Source organism: Coptis chinensis, chromosome 4, assembly GCF_015680905.1.
Source record: "Coptis chinensis isolate HL-2020 chromosome 4, ASM1568090v1, whole genome shotgun sequence".
NCBI lineage: Eukaryota > Viridiplantae > Streptophyta > Magnoliopsida > Ranunculales > Ranunculaceae > Coptis > Coptis chinensis.
The window spans coordinates 23540532-23557153 of record NC_141459.1 but is presented as its reverse complement, the minus strand read 5'-3'; the positions used below and the strand labels follow the sequence as shown (position 1 = coordinate 23557153).

Genomic DNA, 16622 nt, shown 5'->3' with positions numbered 1-16622 from the left:
GGACGGGAGGTTGGATTCGTCTCGTGCGTTTTTTAAAAAAAAATGGTTTTTTTTTCGGATAGGATGTTAGATTCCGTCTCCGTGTTTTCAATTTTTTTTCAAACTTCAGACGGGATGTTTAATTCCGTTGCACGCGTTTTTCAATTTTTACATTCAAACGGAATCCAACATCACATCCGAGATTATTTTTCACCTTTACATTAGACCGCCTCACTTTGTTTTTCACCAAAATGGTGAAACAGAGAGAAAATACTGCCTATATGGAAGTGAATAATAGTAGCTTGCATTGAAAATGATATGAATAAGAACGACATTATTGATTTGGTGTCGTTTGATTCAAATTGGTAATTTTGTCTCTATCCACTGTGTTGGCTGTACTGCTGTAGAACTGGTGAGAGAAATTGACCAGAGGGAGAGAACAATTAAAGAAAAGAAGCTGAGCCGACAGGTGAGTAGAAGAAGTTGCCACCTCATTTGATTCCAGAGCGTTGGATCTTAAAATCTGACGACTGACAAAGTAAGAGGTAACGAATTAGCAGTAAAAACAGAAGATTAATTATTATTACAACAGTAAGTAAAAGTAATAAGATTTGGTTTAGTTGAGTGTCTCTCTTTCTTCACCCAAAAGAAAAAATCCAAAAAGCAAAACTCCTAATCATTCGTTCTCCACAATGAAAAAAATAATAATCCTCCCCTAATTTCTCTCCTTCTCCGTCTGTTTTTTAAATGGCAGAAAATTCCGTTACTTCTCGACACCGTCCCTGGTGTTGTTCTTTCGGAATTCCACCGAAAAGTCCCGAAAATATCAACCACTCTAAAACACCACAAACCCAAAAATCTTCCTCATCCTCATTTGCAAACTCACCTCGAAACACAGCCTTAAATCGGGTTTCACGGATCGATCCACGTCGGATGCTTTCCCCGGGTCGGGTTTCACCCATTGATCCAGACACTGTAATAATAATACCCAACAACAACAACAACAATGTTGTCTCACCCGTTCAACCGGATGACGTGGCAGTTGTTATTACGACGGAGAGTAAAGTAGTAGTAGAAGAGATGAGAAATGAGGTTGGGTCTGGTAGTAATGGTGTTGTGTATGATGTGAGGTTAAGTTTGAAAGGAAAGAGTGGGGGGTGTTTAGTATTGGAATTGGATTCGAGTGTGTTGAGTGCGAATAGTTCCGTTTTCGCCAACTTGGTGTTGGATTGTAGGAAGAAGAATGGTGTTGGGGTGTCGAGGTTTTGTAGGATTGAAGTTCCTGAAGTGGAGAATTTGAGTGTGTTTCGCGAGACTATTGAGCTCATGTTTGAAGATGATGTTACGAGGCGGGTCAGGAAAATGGGGGTTTCACGTTGCATTGATGTGCTCGAGGTGAGGTTACTGATTTTAGTACATTATATATTTGTTTTAGTACATTATATACTTGCATGTGGTAATGGTAGAAGATTATACTTAAATTATTTAGAGTAAATAGTTGTATGCAGACATGCAGTGGATAAGAAATTTTGAACCGTAGCATTAGGTTTTTTAACTCCTTGGATTATTGAGTATAGGCAGTTTTAGTTACTTCTGGGATAGGAATGGAAAAAATCAGCTCCAACATATTTAGGTGATTATGAATGGTTGTGATACATGAGTAGATCAACTTAATGACATAAAGTATAGTGTTTAGAGTTTACAGTGTGGGAATTAATTCTAGGTATAAACTGTTGTTCAGTTTTGTGATTGATTTAGATGTTTAAGGGTAATCTGTGAATGGTTCAATTTTTGCAAATATGATCTTAAATTGCCGAAAGAGAACAGGTGAATGAATGACTTTTGTAGGATTAAGGGCCTCGAGGCATGAGGTTGAAAATTCAAGTATTGTTTATGACTCATGAGATGAGACTATTAGGCGTGTGTTTGAGGAAATGGTAAGGGGCTTTTGTTTGATAGATGTTGTCATTTACTTTCAATTGGATAGATATTAGATTTGAATATGATGTGGTATACTTTAGATAATATTCTAGCTTGATCATCTTTTTGTTGCATCCGGCAATTATTCTAGAGAGCATCATTTTTTCCTAACTGTGAACAATAAAGTCCTTTAGTGAGAACATTCTAGATGGAAACTCTCCATGAATAAACAATATCCAGTTTTTGTTGAGCGAATTTAAAATGTACTCTGTTCCTTTTCTTGTATGCTTGTTTTATTTCACTGTGCTACAGAGTAGGTTCCAACTGCTTCTTTCTCAATCTCATTATTAACTTGCGATGCTTGATAAGACTTACTGACTTGGTACACTTTGGTAGTGTAAGTATGACAAAGATCAAATTTAGAATGTATGCTTAATATTTGAAGTAATTAAGTAATTAGCTGGTCTGGTTCCTCAAGATAGGAACAGGCATGGACAATGGTGAAATCAGTAAAACTTGATGTGTGTTGTGATATTGACCATGACCTAAGAAACAACTAAACTTATATTGCACTGGATTAGCATATTTCATGGGTTTGGGCATCGTTAACATCTATTCATAGCGTATTAACATCTATTCATTAGTTTTATAATTTTTACTATGCTTGAAAAAGGACAAAATGCAATGGAATCGTGACTCTTCCATCAATGCTATTATAGCAGTGGGTGGAAGTATAATCCATATAACCGAGTTATAATTAGATAAATACAGTTGTCTTTTGTTTTACTAATCATGTATTCTTAAAACTATGGCCATCTATCATCGAGTCTTATACCTCTGGCATTAGCTTCTTCCGACGTGCTAATACACAAAACTGTAGCGTAGATTTTTCAGTAGAGACAGCTTCTGCAGAAAAGTCAATATTTTTGAATTTTTTTACTCATACTTTCTGTTACATGGTCCTGCATGCAAATCCCATCAGGTGGCAGCTGGAATCATGTTCACCAAGGGAGTGTTGTCTTGCTTAAAGTACCTTGAGGCTGTTCCTTGGAGTGAGAGTGAAGAAGACAAGCTAAGGAGCCTCTTTACAAAATTCACATTTGACGACGCAACGACAAAAGATGTGCTAGCTAGGCTGTCTTTACCAGAACAGATCAACTCCCAACAACATTTAGCCTTGCAACTTGTGCGTTCAGTTACTGGTGGCACTGCTACTAACTCAAGGAGTGAGCTCAAGTGCTTAGTGAAGGACCTATTTGCCAAAAGCTCAGTTTATGAGAAGAGCCTTACTGGCCTTAACAAGGAAGATCTCTATCTCACTTGTCAGTCTTGCCTGGATTCGCTGGTGGTCCTATTCCAGGAGGCTTCTGACTCTATACCTGAGGAAAGATCAACCAGTGTAAATACTGCTAAGCCTTTGATAGAGCAGATCTCGACACAAGCTGACAGCATAAACTGGCTGCTTGAGATTATGCTGGAGCAACAAATGGCAGAAGAGTTTGTCGATGTTTGGGCAGATCAGGTGGAGTTGCTGCGGATGCACGAGAAGGCATCACCGATGGTCAGATATGAGCTCAGCCGGATAACAGCATGGGTTTTTGTTGCATTAGGGAGAGGGAAGCTACATTGCCGGTCAGTAACAAGGTGCAGATTTTTTCAAGTATGGTTCACTCCCATGCTGGTGGATTTTGGTTGGCTGCAGAGGTGCAGGAAGGGCCTCGACCTTAAGGTATTAGAGGAAGCCATGGGCCAGGCGCTCCTAACACTTCCAATGAAAAATCAACACGCACTGTTCATGGAATGGTTCGGCTGTTTCTCTCGGCAGGGAACAGAATGTCCTAATTTGAGCAAAGCCTTCCAAATATGGTGGCGGAGATCCTCCAAATGCTCAGGAACTCTTAGCTTAGATTCACAATAGCCTCTCCTAACCCCACTTCTCAACTGTTGTAAGGAATGTAATGTAGCTTTATAAAGTGAGTTCAAAGAGGTGGAATCAATAATTACCACCAACATTGTAGAATGCGTATGAATTTCCAAACAATCTCCCACTCATTGTTTGCGAAATCTAAAGCTTTCTTCCTCTGAAACAAGTGCAATTATATGAATTTGGCGCACTCTATTGTCAAAGGTTTGATTGCATTTTTTGTTACAAGGGATATCTGAATATGAGGACACTAGCTTTTTTTGTGTAAATGTTTTTCGTGCATTCTTCATTGGTTTTATTTTCAAGTAATTTTTACAATTTGGTTTTCTTCATTTTTTGGTGTTTTCAAGTGAAGAACTCGACTAGTATTTTCAAGCCAGTAAACAGACTTGTTGTTTATACTTGATAGTTTTGTAAGACATATAAAAGATATTGGTATTGAGCAATATCAGTAAAGAGGAAATACAGTGTCTTGTTACAAGTAATTAACCATGGGGGTTGTCAGTTGTGGTAATTTTGTTTCAGCTCGACAGATCCAAGCAATAATCTTTACAAATTTTATATGTACTTAATATAATTTTTTTCTATGTTGATTAGAACTTGTCAATTATACTGTATAAACTAGTATTACAACCTACAATCTCACAAGTCTCTCTAGTCCTTCTCTTCTCCTTTATCTTCTCTCTCTCTCTCTTCTGGATTATCTTTTTTCTTTTTCCTCCCTCTTTTCTCTCTCCTTTCCTCCTTTTTATCCCCTCTCTCGTCCATAGTCTCTCCTCCTTCCACGTATCGCGGCAGTTACCTTGCAGTTATGGTTCCGCTCTCCATCTCTCCACGTCTCGCAGCAGTTCCAGAACGGTTGGGATACCGCGGATCTGATCCTGTGCAACCTATCTCCCCCAGCTATACCCCATCCGGTCCCATTGTTACCACTAACCTCCTATGTCATATATACGTCCTATACAGATGCCCTCTCTCGGTCTTATTGATGGTCCGCGAAACGACAATGGGGCCGAGAACTACCCTGTCTCATTTCATACACATTTCTTGGAATATTTCTCTTTCCTAATCCTCCCACTCTGTCCCCCTATCTTCTCCCCGGCCGCGTGCTCCACGCGGCTTCCTCTCAGACTTGCCACTGAAATACGGGCAACGCGCCAGTACTTTGCCCCTTCGAAAATCAAGATTATACATGTCCCCATTTCCTTGGTTCTTTGTTGGTTAGTACCCTTATGTCCCTGCCCTTTCAAATCCCGCTCAAATCTCTCTCTTCTCTCAAAACCCTCAAAACAGTAAACCCTCACCATCTCTTCAACTTCCCCTTCTTCAAACTCTTCCCTCATCTTGCCCTCGTCATTTTCTTCGATAGCTCTCCAAAGACAGACATTGGTTCTACGCCCTCCATTGCTTTGGCCCCTCTCTCGCTTCTGTGGTTTGTCTTCCCCTTAAACCTGCTTTTCCATTCCTCTCATTATTTGTGTATTCACTATTTTTGGGAGGGTTGCTTCCTCGCTTTCTTCTTTTCTAAGATTAGCGATCTATCTTTTTGTAAACTTCCCTCTTAGCATCAAGTTTCCATTATGTCTTCATCGAATGTGAGGCTATCTCCTCCACCCAATCCTCCACCACCAAATCCGTAAATCTGATCCTCTACCCCCTAGATCTAGCCAAAGACTTCCGCTGGACCGATATGAATCCCCCGGCCGACTCTACCGATCCCACCGCCGTTCCATCTACTACGGTAGGAAACCTTCTCTGCCTCCACCGCCTTTACTCTTACTACCGCATACCCAATCTAGATGCCGTTAAAGCCGCTTTTATGGCATACCTAGTGACATTATTCTTGAACACGCGTTCCGGCGCCACCCACTTTTCTCACTTGGTACCATCATACCCGGTTATCTCGCCGCTCATCGTAAAGATGGATAGCCGGTTTTCGCTTCCCTTGACTCTTCTTGACGCCGAGGTCTCAGAACCATTTCAACATTCCTCCGTGCCAAGGCATAGGTAACTTCTGGCGTGTTATGTATGCCGCCAATCACTACAATGAGACTCACTCCCCCAAAATCCAACTCCGCGATATCCTTGCCCACTTCTATATAAAAAAAAACACTAAACTGGGGAGTGTGGGATATCAATCCTTCTGCACTCGTCCACAAAAGAAGTCTTTCCTTCTTCACATCACCACTTCTGACAAGGTGTGGCACCAGTACCCGTTGTATGTGTCCGGTAGTTTTTTATCCGCGGACCTCCCTCCGAAAGTTTCCCTGAGGCATCTCCATTTCCTAACAAGTGGTAAGTAAGCCGTTTTGAGTCGCGGTATTTATATCTCACTTGTCGTTAACTTGTCTTTATTCTTGGTGATGTAGGTTGGAGACCCGATTCGCGATCCCAGATATACAACGGTGTTTACTCGAAATTTTCCAAGCCCTCCGCAAGAACTAGGGAGTGCACAAGCGAAGTCCTCGGATTGATCCGGAAAAAGCCACTCCTCTCTTACTTGACCCTTCTCTAAAAGACATTGGCAAATACCAAGGCCCCTCTATCGCTCCGCCCCCCCAGAAAAAGAAAGCCCAAACCATCCCCACCTCAAAAAGAAAACGCCCGCCTACAAGTCTTTCAACTATACCACCAAAATCTCATTCACGAAGCAGTTGCCCAACGTGGCCGCTGCTAAAAACTAAGACTACTCCCGCAGAGACCCTTCATCCTTCGTACTCTCGTGTGGTTGAGTGGGAGGACGATTTTGTCCATACTTCCCCCCTTCGCTACCAAAATGGATGTGAACAAGTACAAGCTTTGGGACAAATGACTCGATGGAGATGCGCTTGACGCGGTCAAACAAGAGCCCTCCCACCAAAAGGGTTAAAATTTCATCCACTGCTCCTCCACCTACCACTGGCCGCAATGAACCTCCGCGGTCTGCTATATCTTGTCACCGCCCCAGACAGGAGTCCTCTTCAGCTGGTCCTTTAACATCCGCCCCGCCGGCGTGGCATCCCAAGTTCAAGGCTAGGGACCGCGACGTCACTACGCCGACTCGACTTTTGGAAAATCCAAATTGTTGCCGCCCTCTTATTTTTCAGCTCTCATCTCCTCGGATCAAGCTTATGGAGATTCGGTATCGTTGCTTCCCATAGGCCTCCATTTACACTGGATGGGAAAAGGTATGTATTATTGACTCTATTGCTCATTATCCTTTGTGCTACCCTTTAACCCAATATGTCTCTGCAGCTGAGTCTAGATATCGGCTATGTGCTGCGCGGCCTTACCAACACCGTGGAGAAATTGGAGACGGCGAAGCAGGAGATACATGGCCCTCGATGGCTGGAAAGCAAAGTATGCCAAGCCGAGAAGGAAAGGGACGAAGTTGTGGATCAAGGCGCCAAGGTCCACAAGGAGCTCCAGGTGGCTGAGGACAAGCACCGCGACTACGTAGCGGGGGTCAATTCTAAAATGGAAAGCCTCAAAGAGACGGAGAGACTTGCCACTCAAGCTGCTGTAGATAAGGCCGTCAAAAGGCCGCAGATCGATTCCGGAGTCTCGCTGCGAATAAGATTGGACGCGAATTACAACAACAACTTGATCAGCTCAGCGATGCAGGCCGACTTCTTCCATCGCCTCCTCCTGTTGCGGATACACCGCCCTTGGTATCACCAACCGTGCATCCTGAAGCTGCCGAGACGCCTACCCCTGATGTGACGACTCCCATTACCAGCGCTGACCCTTCTCCAGTGGAAACGAATGAAGACGCCAGCATGGCTGTCGGTGAAAATGAAAATACTTCTCTTGAAGAACCGACTACTAATCCTCAACAGTGACCCATGTCGGATTTCTTTCTTTGCAGATGTCTTTGGATTTGTAATTTACTTTGAACAATTATCGTGATGTTTGTGAGAAACAATGTCTTTTGTTATGTTTTTGGACAAATGCTTCATCGAGATACTACTTTTGCGTAGTATGTGTCAATCGACTTGCATTGTAATTTACTATCTGTCGTACTTCTATTTCGGCGTATTTCTACTTCGTTACGCATTGGAGCCATTGATCTATATGGTACTTTGACTTAATATCTTGTTCATTTGCATTTGCAAACTCAATTAGCGTGACATTAGCTAGGGTTGCCCCCATGTTATTCGGACGTACAGTTGGTGATGGGCTTTCCCCCCCCCCCTGCTCTTTTTAACAGCTGTGAAGCTAGTCAGGGTTGCCCCTAGTTTGATTCGACATGAAGTCCGCGAAGGGTCTCCCCTCTCCCATTTGTATAGCTGTGAAGCTAGTTAGGGTTGCCCCCGGTTGATTCGGACATGAAGTCCGCTGGGCGGCTCTTCCCCCCCTCCATTTTGTATAGCCGCGGAAGTTAGTTAGGGTTGCCCCAAGTTTGATTCTCCGACATGAAGTCCGCGGGGCTCTTCCCCCGCTTCTCTCTTGTTGTATAGCTTTGAAGCTAGTTAGGGTTACCCCCAGTTTGATTCGGACATGAAGTCCACGGCGGCTCTCCCCTTCCATTTGTGTAGGCAGTGAAGCTAGTTAGGGTTGCCCCAGTTTGATTCGGACATGAAGTCCGCCAAGGGCGGCTCTTCCCCACTCTCTCTATTTGTATAGCTTTGAAGCTAGTTTGGGTTGCCCCCAGTTTGATTCGGACATCAAGTCCGCGAAGGCGGCTCTTCCCCCAAGACTCTCTATTTGTATAGTGAAGCTAGTTAGGTTGCCCCCCCAGTTTGATTCGGACATCAAGTCCGGCGGGCTTGATTCTCTCTATTTGTATAGTCCGCTAGTTAAGGTTGCCCCAGCTTCGACATGAAGTCCCCGGGCGGCTCTTCCTCTCTCTCTTGTCAGATAGCTGTGAAGCTTGACGGGACAAATATATTAATCCTTTATTTTATTTCTATTATCTACTTCTAACTCGGTTGGAAGAAGTGCTTGTTTATTTCATAGTCATAAAAATAAACAATACAGATAATGCGCTATCAAATACAAAAAGATTAAAGAAAGGTCCTAGACATGGAACTCTTTTTAGCATTCTCGATATTCCACGGGCCCGTCTATCTTTTCCTCCCGCCAGTAGTCCGAATCCATAAGTTCCGGATGTACCCTTCTTATCGATGACATATGGACCTTCCCAGCTTTGGCCCCCAACTTTCCGCTCATTTTTTTTTCTTGGTGGCCGGAGTAACACGCCGCAGCACATAGTCACCCACATTGAAACTCCGCGGGCTTCACTTTCGTTTATCATACCGCTCTCGCAGAGTCCGATGGTATTCCTCCAACCGAATACGGGCTATCTCTCTTTTTTCTTCCACAAGATTCAAATCCGGCTAATATTTTCTCATTCAGCCCGCTTTCCACCACTTGTGTTCTCGCCGCGGGACTCTATCATCTCTACCGAATGATGGTTTCTACTCCGTCGCCATTCGCGAACGGTGATTCATTAGTGGATGTTCTTGGTGTAGTTCGGTATGCCCACAAAGACATGAGGTAAGTGTTCACCCATGCTCCTTCCGCCTCCTCCAGCTTTTTTTCTTAAAGTTATCCATAATGACTTTGTTTGAAGCCTCGCCTGCCCATTCCCTCCTCCGGATTGTAGGGCTGAGAACCCTTGCTTCACTTTGAATGCTTGAAGGAAATTTCGGACTTTCTTCCCAGTAAACTGTGTCCCATTATCCGCGATGATTGTATGTGGCAATCCAAACCTGCAAATGATATTCTCCCATAGGAATTTTATCACATTATCTTCCTTGACTTGTTGCAACGCCACGCCCTCAACCCACTTGGTAAAATAATATGTTGCTGCTAACATAAACCTCTTTTGCCGCTTGCCATGGGCAGCGGTCCAACTATATCCATTGCCCACATGGCGGCGGCCACGGTTGAAGCACAATCGTAACGGCTCACCGGGCGATGAATCACCGTGCAAACCTCCGCATTTTGAGCATCTTTTGGCATATTCTGGCATCTCTCTCTTCATGTGTGGCCAAAAGTATCCCCGAGAGAGCAAACGGTGTGGGTTGTTCGCCCTACCAATGGCTTCCACAATCCCCATCGCACTTCGCCAAGATTTCGAACATCGCGGCGCCCTATGCATTTTAACATCGGTCCTCCGAAACTTCTTCTATATAGGTTCCCCTCTAGTAGAGTGTATCTTTGGCTCAGCTGTTCCATTCTACACCTCTCCTGTGTGTTTTCAATCTCTACCCCCATCAGGAAAGTCTTGATGGGAGCTATCCAATCAGGATCAATCTCGATGGTAAAACAAACATACTCTCCTTCCGCGGTACTGGGCTTGTCCAACACCCTTATTTCAATAGATCGCCCCTCCGAACCTGGTAATACCGCCGCAACATAAGCTAATGCATCGGCATGTCTATTTTCTCCGCGATTTAAATGGACAAACTTGATCTTATTGAATTTGCTCGCTTTCCTTTGTAGGACCTCCAAGTATCTTGCCATCCTCGGGCAGCGAGCCACAAATCCCCCGTTCACTTGGCACACCACTAGGTTCGAATCAGAGTAAACAGATAATTCGCTCACGCCCAGATCTTGTGCCAAATCTAAACCCGCTATTACAGCTTCATACTCTGATTCGTTATTTGAAGCCGCGAACCCCAGTTTCATTGATAACTCCAGCCTAGTATTCTCCGGAGTTACCAGGACTATGCCTATTTCGTTCCCTGTATCCGTAGCAGAGCCATCCGCGAAAACTCTCCACCCATTCCGGGCATCCCATGGGTCCAATGGGTCGTGGTTAGTCTCTCTTTCGTGGTCCATTACCATCTCCTCACCCCACGTCGGGTCCTCGGCTGGGAACTCTGCCAATACCTCCGCCATTGCTTGTGTTTTTTCTCCGGTTCTGATTTGGTACTGAATTTCGTAGCAACTCAACATTACCGCCCATTTTAGCATTCTTCCTAACTTTTCTGCCCTCAATGCCTGCTTGAGAGGAAGATTTGTTATTACTACCACTGAGTGTGCCTCGAAATAAGGTTTCAACTTTAGGGCAGAAAATACCAAAGCCAAAGCGTATTTCTCAATTCGGCTATATCGGGTCTCTGCTTCTAACATGGTCTTGCTTTGAAAGTACACTGGCTTTTCTACTTTGTCAACGACGCGCACCAAGACCGAACTCACCGCGTACTCCGAAACTCCCAAATACAAATATAGTGTTTCCCCTTGTTCCGGTCGCGACAATAAAGGCGCCTTCCCTAGATAATTCTTCAACTCTTGGAAGGCTTCTTCACATTCCGCGGTCCATTTGAAGTCTTGTGTTTTCCTTAATAATCGATATAGTGGTCGACATTTATCCGATGACTTTGAAATGAATCGGTTAAGTGTCACTACTCTCCCTGCTAAGCTTTGCACCTCCTTCACATTTTGAGGAGACGGCATTTCTATCAGCGATCTGATCTGTTCAGGATTTGCTTCTATACCGCGGTGTGTAACTATGTAACCTAAGAACTTTCCAGAAGTTATCCCAAAAGTACACTTCTCGGGGTTGAGTTTCAATTTATGTGCCTGCAATATATGAAAAGTTTCCTGAAGACCTTTCAAGTGTTCCTCCTCCAACATGCTCTTTTCCACCATATCATCAATATATATCTCCATCCCCTCCCGAATCTTCCCTTGAAACATTTTTTCTTCTAATCTTTGGAATGTCGCCCCTGCATTTTTCAAACCAATGGGCATCCTGGTGTAACAGTATGTGCCACCCTCCACCACGAACGTGGTCTTTTCCTGATCCGGGTCGTGCATAGCGACCTGATTATACCCCATGGACGCGTCCATGAAAGAGAACACTTTGAACCCCGCAATTCGCCCACTAACTCGCCCCACCCGCATCGGGTAACAATCCTTTGGGCACTCCTTTGTTTACGCCCGCGGAAGTCAACATACATCCCGACCTTTTACCATTCTTTTTTTCGCGGACCGCTACTACGTTAGACAACCATTCTCGTATTCGACCTCCCTTATTATCCCCGCCCCTTTCAATCGTGCCACCTCCTCGCGAATAGCCTCAGCATATTTGGGACGTAAACTTCTCATTTTTTGTCTAACCGGCTTGGCACTTTCATTCATGTGCAAATGGTGACATGCAAACTCTGGGTCTAAACCCGCGATATCCTCAATCGCCCACGCGAACACACTTGAATTTTCTCACAAGAACCGCTAGCTTCTTTTTCCATTCTTCGGGCAAATCAGTCCCTATGGATATAAATTTCTCTTCAACTTCCGCTCCCAAGTTCACTACTTCAATCGCATCCAATGTCTTCGGTCCCAACGGCGGCTCGCACCCTTTTATCACTGCCGCTTCTTGTAGTTGCTACGCCAATCCTTGTTCCTGTGATGGCCCTTTCCCCTTTGTTCCTCGGACGAAACTTTTCACCGTGATCTGCTGGATGTTCTGCGCTGCCACTTGATCCCCCCTGATTTCATATGTTCCCCCATTAGTGGGGAAGCGGATCACTTGGTAATATGTTGATGGAACGGCTTTCATTTCGTGAATCCATTTTCTTCCTAAAATTGCGTTATACTGCGACGTAGTGTCCACCACCATGAATCTAGTGAATACCGTCGACGGGCTTACAGTCACCGGCAGCGTAACTTCCCCTATGGGCTCTGTCATACTGCCGTTAAACCCATACAAATTGGTTTGAGGAACCTTCAACTGGCTTCTGTCGATGTTCATCTCCTCCATGGCCCCTTTAAACAACAAATCAACTGAACTGCAGCAGTCTATCAATACCCTCCGAACTAGATAATTCCCCATTGCTATGGTAATCACCAAGGCGTCCTCATGCGGTGAAATTATCGGCTTCAAATCTTTTGGGGTGAACATAATGATCCCGCTGCCGGCCGTCAGCGGCTCGCTTAACTAACCATGTACACTCACCACCTCATTCACCTCCGGAGGCTTGTTGTCTTCCTTACTTTGTCCCTCGTGGTGCATTCCTCCCGTAGTCTTTCCACTAAAGATGACATTGATCATACCCAAAATTCTAGCCGAGGCGGCACTCTATCGGCTTGACGCCACCTCAGCGACAAACTCTCTGAGCATTCCTTTTTCAATCATCCTCTCTACTAACCATTTCAAGGCATAACATTCGTTCGTGGCATGGTTTCGGATTTGATGATACTCGCAAAATGGTTTCCCTTCTATCTCCCTTGGGATACTTCGCGGCCCCTCATAACATTGGTGCTCCTTAATTAGAGACAAGATTTCCTCTAATGATCGGTTAAGAGGAGTCTGTTCCATTTCGCGGTATGACCTTCTCTCTCGCACCTCTCTTCTGCCCCGATCTAGTGTTCTCTCTAGCTCTCGTTTCTCCCCTCTGTAAGATCCTCTTTCTCTGTCCCTCTATTCTACCTTTTACCCTTTTCGATCATCTTTCTCAACCTCCTGCACTGCCTTTTCCGACCTCTTCTGTTCCTTTGCCGTTCTCTGCATTATATCCTCATATCGTATGTATTTCTCTACCTTCGGGTATAGAGCATGCAACATAGTAATTTCAATCTTAGACACAGACTCATGAACTCTGGTTCCCGATCTTAAACCATGCTGGAAGGCTATGACCGCCGTATGTTCATCCAAACTTTCCACTCTTAGCGTCGATCTCCTCCTTGAATCTGCATAAAAACTCCCTCAATGATTCCGCGGCCCTTTGCTTAATGTTGAACAGAGCCGCGATGTCAACCACCCTTCTCTTCTGGTGAATGAAGTGATCAACAAATGCTGCCGTTCGATTCTTCAAACCCTTTTATGCTCCGCTGGCCAACCGATAATACCGGTCAAAGGCTCCCCCCTGCGTCAAGGCTCGAACATCATACAACGAAGCCCATCATACTTATTCTCTTTCCATAACGGCATCTGCTGCCGAAAATGATGCAAATGATTAGTGGGGTCTCCTTTCCCATCATACCGTTCAAACCTGGGCTGGGAGAACCTCTTAGGTACTTCGGAATTCCATATTGAATCTGCCAACGGATTTTTGTTGAGGCTCGCAACCTCCTTCTGTGCTGCGCTCTGGTTCACTCTTTCTGCTACGCGATTCACTTCCCGATCTCTCTCGATCATAGCCTGAACCACCCCTAAAGTAATGCCCACCTGTTGTTCGGACGTCCGGTAGCGGGCACTCTATATTCTCCCCTTCCGCTTCATCGCCTGGATCCCCATGCTCCGCTCCACCCCGTAATCTCCCTCTCCTTTCTCAACTCATCATTTTCCTCTCTTAACCTAACTATCTCCTCCTGCAGAAGTCTGGTGGCATCTGCCGCCACATCTGATACTTCTTCCTCTCCTACCCCTTCCATCTCAGCACTCTCTACTTCCTCAATGGTTTCTCTGACTGGTCCTTTCTTAGGTCTTCCTACTCCTCTCTTCATTACCGTAGCCATTTTCTCTCAGTTCCCCACAGACGGCGCCAAAATGTATAAACTAGTATTACAACCTACAATCTCACAAGTCTCTCTAGTCCTTCTCTTCTCCTTTCTCTTCTCTCTCTCTTCTGGATTCTCTTTTTTCTTTTTCCTCCCTCTTTTCTCTCTCCTTTCCTCCTTTTTATCCCCTCTCTCGTCCATGGTCTCTCCTCCTTCCACATATCGCGGAAGTTACCTTGCAGTTCTGGTTCCGCTCTCCATCTCTCCACGTCTCGCAGCAGTTCCAGAACGGTTGGGATACCGCAGATCTGATCCTGTGCAACCTATCTCCCCCAGCTATACCGCATCCGGTCTCATTGTTACCACTAACCTCCTATGTCATGTATACGTACTATACATATACCTAGGAAAAATTTGGATTGATATTGTTTCAAGTTTTGAAACAACGATGCAGCCTGTAGATTGAATTTAATATGGGTCAGAGTAAAACGGGTTGTCTGGGCTTCAGTAGGTTGGGTTACCCGGCCACATGAGCACCAACAACAAAACACAAACCACTCAAGTTGGCACTTGGCAGCCCTACTTGAGGCCTTGAGGTGGGTATTTGCCTATTTGGTGAAGAAAATGAGGATAGAAGAGGTAGGAAGCAATTCTCATCCACATGCCCATGAGCAACTAACCACCTTACAATGCAAATATCCAACTAATCAAAGAAAAGAAAGTAACAGAAACAAGTATGTGAAGCAATTACACTCTTTTAGTATAGAATATCGATTGTAAGCCAATAGATACAGCTTCCTCTTTGAAGTTTGAAGACCATTTGAACAAACAGAAGTAAAGATGGCTCTAGAAATTTGTTTTCAAGTAAGCACCATTTCTACTCCAAGAGCTTGTGTTGTCCGTGCTCACCAACCACTTCCCTCGCATGCAAAGTTGAACTTGCCGACACATAAAGGACTCACGAAGACGTACAACTTATGTTTTCCAAATTCATCCTCTTTTTCTTCATCAAACCGTGGATCACAGATTGTGTGCAAAGCTCGAGAGGCTGTTGATCAAGGTGAGTTCACTCATTTTTTTTGCTTCTCATTGAAGGAAAACTCTGAATGTATATACAAATGTGATTTCAAAATAGGTAGCTATTACAAATGAGTGGCAATTCCAGAATATTAAATGTGGCTCTTATACTTGTATCAATTTTTAAAGATCCCATCAAGAACTCACTCGATGAGGACATGAATACAGGGGGGGAAACTGGAGAGCTGAAAGAAAATGATGTTTTCCAGTTCCAATAGGGCTCCTCATAATACTAATGGTGTTCTATTTATCAAGAATTAGAATCATTCCTTCTATGATCAATGAACATTAAACTCCATTGTGATGAAGTGTAGGTTCGAATCCCACTACAGTTATATCCCATTGTGCCCTGCCTCTTCAAGAAAACTGGTCCAACTGAGAAGTTTTAGCTGCCGCAGTTAAATAACCAAAAGATATCTTTGCGACTATGAGATTGCTTTAGCTATTCCTCCTACAGTTGCAAAGCACTAGGCATCATATGCACACAGAAACCACGCGAGAACCACTAGACTTCTAAAAAACTTCATGCATTGCAAAATAGTAACCAATTTAGGTTGCACAGACAGCATAGTTCTTTATAAAACTCAAACTCCTCACTGAAGTTTTTCTCGTACAGAATATCAGAAACTGATGGTTCAATTATCTAATGGAGTTGTTTGAAATCTGCAGTTCTTGTGGTCACTGATTCCAATTGGGAAACTTCCGTCATCTCAAGTGAAACCCCGGTCTTAGTGGAGTTTTGGGCACCATGGTGCGGACCTTGTCGGATGATCGCACCAGTAGTTGATGAATTGGCTAAAGAGTATGCAGGAAAGCTTGCTTGCTACAAACTTAATACTGACGACTGTCCAATAATTGCGAGTCAGTATGGCATTAGGAGTATTCCTACCGTGTTATTTTTCAAGAACGGAGAAAAGAAAGAAAGTGTGATTGGTGCAGTACCAAAGTCCTCCTTATCTGCAACAATAGAAAAATATTTGGAGGCATGAAGAAATTAAAGCCTTAAAATGTTAGATAAATTTAAAGAAAATCGCTATTCCTGCAACGACCATTATGTTGTTAATTGTTGTAATTGATAAGGTTCTGTATGTGAAGGAAAAATGTTTTTGTAAGTAATGTCTTCTTCAAGTCCTCTCCCATATAGCCATTTGCTTCTGTATAGTAATAAATTAGTGTCTACTCCATTTAGCATTTTTTTTTTTCTTAAGCTATAGCTAAAGTTATCTTCATCAGGTAACTGTTCCTCAAAACGTTTTACACAAATTTTTTTCGATCTCATTCCCGTGCGTACAATTCTTTTGCCAAAACAAATTATGCAGTCTCTTCTGTAGCGGTCTGGGGAGTCCAATTT

The 16622-nt window shown here is 43.9% G+C and overlaps 3 protein-coding genes across 3 annotated transcripts; 2 read left to right on the top strand and 1 right to left on the bottom strand.

Moving 5' to 3' along the window:
• The first annotated feature begins 569 nt into the window (after nt 1–569).
• LOC147502747 (PRLI-interacting factor) lies at nt 570–3963 on the top strand. Its single transcript, XM_086607591.1, has 2 exons — nt 570–1374; nt 2882–3963. Exons 1-2 carry the CDS (start codon nt 727–729, stop codon nt 3815–3817), a joined length of 1584 nt encoding a protein of 527 aa, XP_086463717.1. The 5' UTR covers nt 570–726; the 3' UTR covers nt 3818–3963.
• Nucleotides 3964–12140: 8177 nt separating this feature from the next.
• LOC147502746 (uncharacterized) lies at nt 12141–12587 on the bottom strand. Its single transcript, XM_086604603.1, has one exon. The coding sequence runs from the start codon at nt 12585–12587 to the stop codon at nt 12141–12143; it is 447 nt and encodes a 148-aa protein (XP_086460729.1).
• Nucleotides 12588–14808: 2221 nt separating this feature from the next.
• Nucleotides 14809–16383, top strand: LOC147502745 (uncharacterized). Its single transcript, XM_086607590.1, has 2 exons — nt 14809–15254; nt 15941–16383. Exons 1-2 carry the CDS (start codon nt 15035–15037, stop codon nt 16258–16260), a joined length of 540 nt encoding a protein of 179 aa, XP_086463716.1. The 5' UTR covers nt 14809–15034; the 3' UTR covers nt 16261–16383.
• The last annotated feature ends 239 nt before the right edge of the window (nt 16384–16622 follow it).

Bases quoted from the DNA above. Each gene is read 5' to 3' on its own strand.
- LOC147502747 (XM_086607591.1), top strand. From the start codon at position 727: ATGGCAGAAAATTCCGTTACTTCTCGACACCGTCCCTGGTGTTGTTCT. The intron at 1,375-2,881 runs GTGAGGTTACTG...AAATCCCATCAG, and splicing joins GTTGCATTGATGTGCTCGAG to GTGGCAGCTGGAATCATGTT.
- LOC147502746 (XM_086604603.1), bottom strand. From the start codon at position 12,587: ATGGGGAATTATCTAGTTCGGAGGGTATTGATAGACTGCTGCAGTTCA.
- LOC147502745 (XM_086607590.1), top strand. From the start codon at position 15,035: ATGGCTCTAGAAATTTGTTTTCAAGTAAGCACCATTTCTACTCCAAGA. The intron at 15,255-15,940 runs GTGAGTTCACTC...TGAAATCTGCAG, and splicing joins TCGAGAGGCTGTTGATCAAG to TTCTTGTGGTCACTGATTCC.